This window comes from Zosterops lateralis (assembly GCF_965231275.1).
Source record: "Zosterops lateralis genome assembly, chromosome: Z".
NCBI classification, from domain to species: domain Eukaryota; kingdom Metazoa; phylum Chordata; class Aves; order Passeriformes; family Zosteropidae; genus Zosterops; species Zosterops lateralis.
The window spans coordinates 13,193,547-13,204,577 of NC_139800.1; the positions used below are offsets into that span (position 1 = coordinate 13,193,547).

The 11,031-nt window shown below is 39.3% G+C and overlaps 1 protein-coding gene across 1 annotated transcript; it reads left to right on the top strand.

Annotated features, from left to right (window-relative positions):
• Positions 1-437: 437 nt before the first annotated feature.
• Positions 438-9,195, top strand: ESM1 (endothelial cell specific molecule 1). Its single transcript, XM_083884124.1, has 3 exons — positions 438-1,100; positions 4,945-5,100; positions 7,256-9,195. The coding sequence occupies exons 1-3, from the start codon at positions 776-778 to the stop codon at positions 7,354-7,356; spliced, it is 582 nt and encodes a 193-aa protein (XP_083740250.1). The 5' UTR covers positions 438-775; the 3' UTR covers positions 7,357-9,195.
• The last annotated feature ends 1,836 nt before the right edge of the window (positions 9,196-11,031 follow it).

Consider the following 11,031-nt stretch of genomic DNA (forward strand, 5'->3'; position numbering starts at 1 on the left):
GATGATTTTTTTCTGACCAGTTTTTAGTTCTAGCAATAATCTTTGAGTGAAATGTTTAATTCTCCACCACTTAAATACTGATTAAAAAGTATTATTATTTCAATGCAGGCAGAAAAAACTACTGAAAAATCCGAGCTTGGCTATTAAATGACATGATCTCATTTAATTCCCCGACATAACTATCCACATCCCCTAAAAGAGTACGGCAAAGATTTATTCTATTAAAGATTATTCTTTCAGCAGTAAGATGATCCAGTGTGATTTTCTTCTGGCCATACAAGCTGTGATAGCAAGGCAGAGCTCTCCTGTCAGCAGCGTGCCCAGCGTCAGAGCAATCCCTGTCCTGCAGGAAGGTATGCAACCTCCTCGGGGTTGATTGTTTTTTTACCTTTTTTTTTTTTTTTTTTTTTTTTTTTTTTACTCTTGGCAGACGTCCTTGAGCATTTGAAACGGATGTGAGAGAGTTTTTAGTCCTCATGCAAAACAACCAACTAAACATAACAGATTACATCAGCTCAGGCTTTTCAATTCCTGGATGGCAGCAGAGTGCTAATCCAACCTTCATCCTGGATTTCATAAACTGAAACAAGGGAGGCTGGCAGGAGCAGCGCTGCCGGATTGAGGAAGCTGACGACGGTGCAACATGTGGGCAACACACTTTATAAAGCTCATAAACTTGTAGGCTGATGTGTGCAGCTACCACTTTGGATTCTGTACCGCCGCTTCCCCCATTGAGAGGCAGCAGCAGGCTGAGCACTGAGACCTGCTCTCTGGGATGGAGCATTTACTCCTGCAAGACATGAAGGGCTTCCTGCTGCTCACACTCCTCCTGATGCCCGTGCAGGCTGGAGCTGCCTGGAGTGCCAAGTACGCGGTGGACTGTCCTGAGCCTTGTGACAGCAACGCCTGCAAGAGCACTGCGCGCTGCAAGCGGACGGTGCTGGATGACTGTGGCTGCTGCAGAGTCTGTGCAGCTGCCCTGGGGGAGACCTGCTACCGTACTGTCTCGGGTATGGATGGTGTCAAGTGTGGTCCTGGGCTGAAGTGCCAGTTTTACACTGAGGAGGATGACTTTGGTGATGAATTTGGTATCTGCAAAGGTAATGATATTCGCTTTGTATGAGCCCACTGTGACGATTTGACAGCAGCGTACATGCAGAATTTGTCTCTTGCTTGAAAGGTCTAAAATGGGATTTTTTCTCAGCTCATCCCTTAGCCAAGAAAAAAGGGGAAAAAATACCTGCTGTCATTAGAAGGCATTACAGGTAGTGGGGCAGATTTATTAATGTGACGATATTGTTTACACCTGTGGACATGTGTGAGGAAATACAGACAGGGTGTCCTTGGAGATGGGATTTTTTGACTGGGGCTTGTGAGACTCAGGCACTAGTCCTGTTCTTTCTGTTGATTTGGTGGGTGGCTTTCTATAAATTATAAAGACTTTCATCTTGCAAGTCCAGCCTTGTCACAGGGTCCCTGTTGCAGCTGCACACTCCTGGGGGTGATGCTCCCTCTGGCACTGCTGGCTGCCTGCCCCAGGGACCAGATGCTCACTCTGGGGTCTGGGGGAAGGAGAAAGCAGCACTGCCTGAGTGCCTGGAGACTTTCTCCTGTTTAATTTAGTCCTGCTTTTGAGATGCTCAGTCATCCTAGGGATGTGGTCAGGGGAGGCAAACAGAAATCCTCCTGCCTGTAAGATGGCAATAACAGAACAGAAACTGACTGTGAGATGAGCAGCCAGGCACTTCAGTTTATTCCAGGTATGTTGCATGCTGATTTCTTTAGTCAGAGGCTATAATCACATTTTTCATTTAGAAGCTATACTCACTCCATTTAAACAGGGGAATCTTTAAAAGGTGACAAGGTATTATATTTATAAGAAGTACGGTGAATTTTTAAAAATTAACTATTAAAAAAAAAGAGTTTGCAAAGCATGCAGTGGGTTTTGCTGTGTTTTTGTACCAATTCAGTAAGAAGATACAGATAAGTCTTAGAATAACTTCTTTAAAGGTAGGAATATCTTGGCAGTTAAATATCAGGAGATTAATAGACAGTTAAAGTAATGACTTAGGACCTGATGCTGCAGAAGTCACTTAGGCTGATTCACATACAGCACACACTTATTTACCTTATTTAAAATAAACTAATTTGCATGGTTGAGTGTGAAACCTAAAATAGTACTCTATTGCAAAAGAGTAAAACTCACACACAAAGATTGTATCTTTGGTGCACTCACTAAGAAAATATTTTACTGAGATAATTGACTGATCTTCAGTTTATTAAAAATTACCACAGTGCATGATACTCTCTATAATTCCATTAACAATTCATTTGAACTACTGTGTACTTTTCACTTTCTTCATAGGAGTTTCTTTGCAATAGCACTCTTTGAATGGGAAAAAAGAGATATTATGGGACTTGAGGTCTGAATCCCCATAGCTGAATTGGATGCTCTGTAGAAAATATGAAGTAGAATGTTTGGGTATTTTTCCCAACCAGTCAGTGGAAAAATTATCATTAATTTCAATAAAGCCATATCTTGACTTAAAATTGTAGATTGATGTTTAAAGCTTTTATTCCCTGTATATTTATTTCCACTAAATATTATAGACGTAATTTTGAGTTCTTTTTCTTTCTTCATCTCAGTTCTGAGGTAGCACAATCTTTCTCTGCGGCCAGATACTGTTATTTTACATATCATTTGCAGCTATGATATCAGGTCACTCAATCATTTTAATAACTTCCATATAATAACCGACAGGTGCAGGATGGTTAAATTCTCTCTGGTTTTCTGTTACCAATTTACATTGAAGCTCTGAAAAAAATAATCTGAACTCTCTGTTCTTCAATTTCTTATTTCTCAAATGGGCAGTTTATATTCCAGAACAGTATTTTGGAATACTTTCATTATTAGAAGGGTGCATCATACTCTTATCAATAGCAACATCATTATGGTTGGAACCAAAACAATTTTTGGTGCCCTTGCTTTCATTAAACCACTGAGACCTATCTGCAGTTTATTTAGGAGCAGGATCTTGTTGAACTAAAACTTTCTAAAAGAAAAATTTACTCAGACCTGGGTTTCATGAAATCTGAAGAGCTGCATCAGTGTCAGGATTTTTCCACACAGAGTCAAGTGCTTTGGGCTCAGACTTGTTTCTGTGTTGTTGTGCACAGCTTTGCATCCCACCTCTCCAGCTGAGCACCTGCAGCAGGCAGATTGGTGCTCCATGCAATGTGTGCTCTTAGCTTGTCTCCCAGGAAGGGTGTGCACACAAGAAGAGCTTTACTTGGGCGGGATTTTGTTTTAGTTTATGTGGCCAAGCAGCAGATCCATGAGTGTCCTTCTTGGGCAGGGGAGTCTGCTGAGGCCTTGTAAAATTCTCCATCCTGGAGGGACTCACTGTGCAGTCCATTTCAGGGAACTAATTGATCTTCTAGGGCTTTTCATTCATAAGAGCATATCCATTTGATACACAGATAATTGTAAAATGTTGACCACACTACAGTGTGTTAGCTTGAATTTCGCATTGCTTAGGCTGTAGGGCAAAGTTGAAGTTTGCTTTCATTCAAGAGGAGACTGGACAAACTGACAAGGATAATTTTATTGTGGGGTGTTATATGCACAGAAACTATGTCTGGGTCAGGAGGTCCCATAGCTGAAAAGAAGAGACAAAATGAGGAGAGAGGTATCATTTGTGCTTACTGTGGACACCTTTCTTAAGTATTTTGTGGAACCCTGGGCTGGGTGGTTCCTTGGTCCAGCCCTAAATAGTCATTCACCTGCTGTTAGGAGGCGAATCAGAAATTCTCCAGACCTTGCCATTTGAGGTGACCATGTACCTTGGGTTGGCAAGGATAGTCTGAACATAAAGGCCTTTCTTTCTCCTGGGATATCTCAAACCTCTCCTGGGAATGATCAGCTGTCTGTGTGTTTGGAAAGGACGTGTTAGACATAGGTTTTCCTAGTCTCTGTCTCCTTAGCAATGGTTTTGGCAAGGTATCCTGTTCAATAGCAAGGCAGAGGAATACAAGGGCTGTTGCCCCTAGTTTAAACCCTCTGGGAAGTTATTTGATCCAGCATGTGATATGTGCTGGCTATGGGATAGGGCAAATCTTCTGTACCTGACTTAATTTTCTTTAGAAAACATTTGTTTCCATCCTAGGAGCTGCTTTGTAGTGCTCCTCCACAAGCTTGCTCAGGGATGTGAGGTCTTAATTGGGGCATTCTGTGACCAGACGCAGCATACCAGGGAGTTGTCTTAATGCCAGAGATCCTTTCAGGGCATACTCACTCTTTAGGCTGCAGATACAGTGAGCTGACTGCCATGGGAAGGCAGAACTTTGCTGTCTGAGAAAGTATTTGGTGGGAGGCTACCCCCCAATAGCATCTCCAGGTGGAGGACAAGTTTGCTGGATAGCTCCTCAGGGTCAGGCTGCATCCTCCACCCAGACTGCTGGCCCTGCCTCAGCAGCCCTGCACCAGCATCTGATTGCAGCTCTAAATCTCAACAGTCATGCAAGTCAGATAATATCATAGTGAACCACATAGTGATTTCATGGACTTTCTGGAGTCATCTTCCTTTCTAAATTCAATGCTAGTCCTTTAACTAAATCTTCTATAATTGTATACTTACATATTTATCTTGCCTTTAACTAAGGAAATTTAATGTAAAAGTGCATTTAAATCTAAGGGTGTTTTAGAGAAGGATTACCAGTAGCACATTGTACATATGTTACAGGAAATGAAATAATGTATGTAAAATGCATCAAGGTTTGTTAATACTGGAAAATACTTATAAAAAGCAGTCAGCATGCTGAAATCCTGTACCTAAGGTCTAGCTGACCTCCACTCAAAGGTTTTCCCCTTTCAAGCAGACCAGCCATTAAGAAAGCATCTGATTTGGATCACTGAGAGCTGCTTTGCTATATTTTTTTTTCCAGAATGTCCCTATGGTAGCTATGGAATGGAATGCAGGAAAACCTGCAACTGTCCCTCTGGCATCTGTGACAGAGTAACAGGGAAGTGTTTGAAGTTCCCGTTTTTTCAACTGTCTGCTTCCAAGCCTCCAAATCGACGAAAAATATCTTCACACACAGGTAAGACTTTGTGGGACAGTTGATTTTAGCAGAAAACACCTTGCCCATGATCTACTACCACTCTGTGTGTGAGTGGTGGGTACTTTGGTGGAGCTGTACAAACCCTTAACAACACAAGGTAGGTTTATTCTTCTTTTTGGCAGCTTCCTTAACGTGTTGCAAGGAATCGGGTGAGCTGCGACACATGGTAGAAACACTTCGAAATACTTTGGATCTGTTGCATGTGCTGGCAGTACATCACCTGCGCAGTGGGAGGCTGTGCTAGGGTTTGCATCAGTCAGTTCAGGATTTCACTACATTACACTTACTATTAGCTAATACATAGTAAAAGCAACTTTTTTTTTTTTCCCTCATGAGGACGGAGATTTATATGTTTTCAGTTGTCAGTGAACAGTTTTATTAGATGTTTTATTGTTGTCACTTGTTACAGTATCTCTGGAATAAGTTATTTTCCTTATATTTATGTCTGAAGCTTGTCATAGATCTGTCCAGAATTGAAATAAAAAAAAAAAAAAAAGAAAAAAAAAAAAAAAAAAAAGAAAAAAAAAAAAGAGGAGTGTAACAAGCTGGAGTGTTTTTGATGCACCAAGGGAAGATCACTGAAGTTTTAAGAGGTGGGATTAAAAACTTTCCACTTTTTTTCCCCACCAGCTGATACTGAGGTATGTTTGACTGAATGATATTTACTCTAAATATAAACACAAACAAACAAACAAACAAGTGTAGAAGTCAAAAACCAAAAAGAATCCCAGAGATTAATCTTAGGCCTATTGGGATCTTTTTTTTAGGTGAAAAGAAAGATCTTTTAACCTAAAAGTCCTTGGACTTAATTTCTTCTCCAACTGCAGTTTGAGTTTTAATTTTCTTCTGTTATATAAAGCTGTACAGAGTTTGCTGTCTTGATACAAGATTTATCTTTCTCCCATTCTCTACTTAGACAAAGTTAGATTGAAACAAACTTCTGCAGCCTATGCTTATATCACACTTAAGATAATCTCCAAAAAACCTCTTACAAGATTAATCAGCCCTGATGTTTTTGTATTTTTCTACTTGATTGTGCTCTCTGCCTTTCCTTGTTCTATTTATATCTGAGGGTGCTAAAATAATGAGGATGCTTGCTTTTTTCTTTATCTAGCCTGTATTCCAAACCTTACCAGACAGCCTATTTGCATCAGTTCCTCCTCCCCTTTTCTCTTCCCCACTCATTCTTGGTCCCAAACTTTCTGCTGCCTCGATGTTTAACTGCTTGACTAATCCCAGCCAGGATGAGATATTCACTGCATGGAAACAAACAGTGGTTTTTTACCCTTGCAGAAATTTCCCAATGACTTCTCTCTTCAGAGGTCTGTCACTGTTAGCAGACCAGGGACCCTACAAGTAGTACTCCATGGTGTGGTCACAACAGGGTTTCATTTAAAAGTGGTCTGCAGAAGTAGTTATAGTGCCTAAGTGATCTTCAGCAAATTAAAACAGCTGTAAATTAAAACAGCTTCTGTGTTTTAAACAGACAAGTTTCTGACCCATATGTTTTATAAAGACCACTATGCCTACATATACCCCAGCAAACTTAAAGGTGTCAGGGCATGGTCCTGTACATTGCAATTTGACTCCTTTCACGGTCAAACAGCAGGGCAGGGGAAAGAACACATTGTCCCAGGTCAGCTAGCTGTGCCAAACAACGCCAGTTACAGCTCAGGAATCAGCCTCAGCCAGGGACAGTTTCCAGTTGACAAACTGAATATCTTTTACCTATTTTTGGAGAGTAAGAGAGTTCAGCAGCATACACCAGGGTATTCCATGCCAGCTGGCCTCAGTCAGAGAATAGCTGCAGGGGAGTTTGATTTACTGCTGTAGTTATTGAGGATGTCTTGCTCGGTCCCATGTCACACTGTAGTGAGTGTTACAGTCAGAACTGGAAACTGAAGTCAAATCATCAGCCTTATGCTTAAACTATTAGAGAACAGATATGACTTATGCCTTAATTTGGTAGAAATTTTGCAACTAGGTATTTGGGAGTAATTTAATGAGTTGTCTGCAAACAAATCAGTTAAAGATTTTCCAAAGTATTCCTAAAACTAGGGACATGCTGCAGGACAATATTTTAAAGCTCTTGCATTCATGAAATCTACCTTTATTTTTGTGGTTTTTTTTTCAGATAATGACATGGCATCAGGGGATGGAAATTCTGTAAAAGAGGAATTTGTTAAAGAGAAGGTTGTTCGCTCTCCAGTAATGAAATGGCTAAATCCTCGCTGATATTTACTTACCCTTGTAAGACTTTCAAGTGAATGCATTTCTCACAGATTATTGAATATGCAACAACACACTTTAAGAACAAAGTAGATCTATAACGTATGAATATATAATCTCTGAAGCTCAAATGTGACCCATTTTTAATGAGGAAAATGTTTACTTAAAAATAGACTGTACAGTGTATATGACTTTTGATATTTGTTTTGATAAGTATCTGAACAGAGAAATGTATTGTGGCTTTTTGAATGTATGGTAATACTGAAAACCCAAGACAATCATTTCAATAATGCCAGAGGCTGACTCTTGCCATTCTCACTGAATGAAGGGGACAGTATGGGTGAGTGGTAATATTGATGTGGAACCGTCATGAAAGAAACACACATAAACAACACCTCAGACAGAAGGAACACCCTTGTTCAATAACAATAGAAATAACAAAAGCACAGTAAACAATGTAAATTAAATAAACTGACATTAGTTGTTAACAGTTTTCTAGTTTTTGGAAGCTTGGTGACAATTCATCAGAGATAAATATGCCTTTCTTCAGAGAGAAAACACCCAGAATTTCAGTTTATACATTGTAAATAACTTAGGCAGGGCTCTGCAGACATATATTGTATTTAGTTGAATTTCTAAAGTAAAATTTTGTACAGAGAAACAGCAGATTGGTAAATTCTACCAATTTGTAGAAGGGGATCTGAAACAAAAGAAGCTGCTTATCATTATTTAAATATATATGTTTCTTTAAACAGCTAGTTGATGTCATTATCTGTATTTCTTCGGGAAGAGTGGTAAGAGGCCAGCAAAGGGACCCTCATGCTTTCCATCTTCACTGCTGGCTATGGCCCAGATGTGACTCACAGGGAGTTTATTTGATCCAGGGAAGACTTGGACCCTCAGCAAGTGATAGTGCAACCACAGACTACAGTATTTTGGTACCCAGTCCTTTGTTTCTCAATTGCATGAGCAAGCAGTCCCATTTCAGCAGGGAGAAAAACTTGTATGTGTTAAGAGTGTTGCAGGAATGGGCATTCAGTCATTCAGTCTGAGCTGGATGATATATGTGTAAGTCAAAAATCACCACTGAGAAGGGCTTGCTAACATGTCTGAAAACAATCACATCCACAGATAATGAAAATTGGCCTTGCTGTGTCAAAGTGAACCTGGATGCCATGAGTTTAGGAACAGCCTTGTAACACAGAACATGCTCATTGGAAGTGTGGCTTGATTTTAACACTTCCCTTGAAATCAGCCTGTGCTTTGACAATGACTGCAGTGAAAGAAGGAACACATAGTGCAGCAGCCAGAGTTTAGTTCAGGATCTGAAAGCATACTTTTAAAACTATGAACAACAGAAACTCTAATGCCCTTAAAGAGATCCAAAGTCGACATCTGTGAAAGCAGCATGCTTTTACCTGGGAAAGTAGACATGAATCATGTTGATCTGCAACAAGAGGATGATGACAGCAGAAGACATCCAAATGTCAGGATGAAAGTGCAGGTTCTCTTGCCATGATAATTGGAGACATATAAACATGAATCTCAAACTAGTGTAATACTACATTTTAACCTGTATTGAATGTTAGGGTCTGAGATGGAATAATGTTATCGGGCTATTTACTAGCAAGTGAATTGATTCTAATCTACTGATATCAAAAGTATTTTCTTCTTGATTTCAGTGAGAGCAGGATCAAACCCATGGTCTTCCAGCGGACTGATGAGGAGTATTTAAATAATGTAGTAAATACTGCATACATTATTAATATTTTGCAACGGTGTCATAAATGACATTACGAGTTCTTGAATGTAAATCTAATAAGTCAGTTGATTTTAAAGAGTGTAATATTGTAATATTATTGTTCAATAAAAAACAACAACTGAAAGCATCACTGTCTATTGTATGTGTCTATTAATGACAGAGTAAGCCTGTTTATGATGGTACAGCCATGGTGCATGCAGATTAGGTTTGCTTTTCCTCTCAAATCTACAGAAACAGTTTCACAATGTCTACATCTATTTCAGCAAATTGTTGAGACCATTCACAATTGCAAAAAATGAGTGGTGACCCACACAGAGAAAGGTTTGTGTCCACACCATTCCAAACACCTTCATCTTCAAAACAAGGTGGCTGGATCCTACCTGCCTATTTGGAACAGCCACCCTGGCCAATACCAGTACAAAAAGGATTTAAAACTTGTCTTTTCTTGTTGGCTTGGCCATCACCATGGCAGGGACTATTTAGCTCTGGAGCAGAGCCTGCAACTCCTTGATACTCTTTCATTTATCGTAAAGGTGTAACCTGTGATTCCACAACTGGCAAGTCAGGAGAAAGGAGGAGATGGAGAGGCATGCCTTGAAAACATATTTGGATGATTTTTACTCTTTTTCATCCATTTTATAAAATGCTTTTTCATCTCTTCAGCTGCTCCAGTGATAGTTTGCTGCACACAGAATAGATTTCAGGATGAAATTACAGTATTTTATCCTTTTATTCTATCCTTTATCCATTGAAACATTTATCTGTTGCTACCAGTGACAATGGGACTACACTAGGATAAGAAATAATGCAAATGATAATAGAGCCATAGAATAGTGGAATTGTTTAGGTTGAAAAAGACCTTTAAAATCATTTGTGTCCAACTGCCAAATCCACTACTACTCCTGAAGTAAAGGCCGTGAGATGATTCATCACAGAACATCTAGTATTTAATTTGTTTTTAGTGGGGTCATATATTACTTCCAGTATGAACATGTTTGGAAAATAGGCCTCATCTCTGTTACTTTCTCAGCTACTGAACTGGAAGCTATGTAATATATGCAATGATTCTCATTTTTTATCTAATGTGTGATGACACTAATAAGAACTGTGCTTTAATGCAGTTTGTATTACAGTCTGAATTATAGGGCGTTGCAGACACCATTGCAGTTCAAACAACACATAATCAAATATTTTAGAGCAATGTCTGAAATACACAGAATAGAGAAGCCTGAAATATATTCAGATGCATTTCACCCAGAGTTCAAATAATATGTAAGAAATATATTTCCAGTATAGATCAACTTTCAATGAAAAACAGCCTTGTCAACATCAACTCTGAGAAACATCTAATATGTGATTTCATTATATAAAACAGTCACACATATATTGTGAGATTTATCACTGTCTAATCACTATAGTGTGATTAACAACATTAATTTGCTGCTCTGACCTGTGTTAGGACACAGATATTGGAGCAAACATATTGAAGTATTTATTTTTAATTAAAATATATTTGTTTTCACCCCTATACATGCTTGCTATCTATTTGAATGAACTGTCAGGTCACAGCAGCACTTCAAAAATATTTCCTGACACCTGGAAAATAAGTAAATATTTCCTGTTCTTGTTGTGTCTGCCAAAAATAGGAATTTCACAAATTGGACAGGTAACTTCACAGACATCATGATCTTCGCTTTGACCCATCTTAATGTGGTTTTCTTCACTAGGGTTTGTGAATGTCTAGGGAAACTAGGGCTGACAAACTGGTGTGTTCAGCCTTTTTTTCTCTTCCAAAAGTGGCACCATCTATCTTCTGGGTGGCCAGAGATCAGGCACAACTCAACTACTTGGCTTAATTATTTCAGGATGGGTGAGTTTACCAATCAAACGTGTGTTAAAACAGCAAGACATCCAAATGC

Coding starts and splice junctions, on each gene's coding strand:
- ESM1 (XM_083884124.1), top strand. CDS start 776: ATGGAGCATTTACTCCTGCAAGACATGAAGGGCTTCCTGCTGCTCACA. Junction 1,101..4,944: donor TGAATTTGGTATCTGCAAAG/GTAATGATATTC, acceptor TTTTTTTTCCAG/AATGTCCCTATGGTAGCTAT. Junction 5,101..7,255: donor AAAAATATCTTCACACACAG/GTAAGACTTTGT, acceptor TTTTTTTTTCAG/ATAATGACATGGCATCAGGG.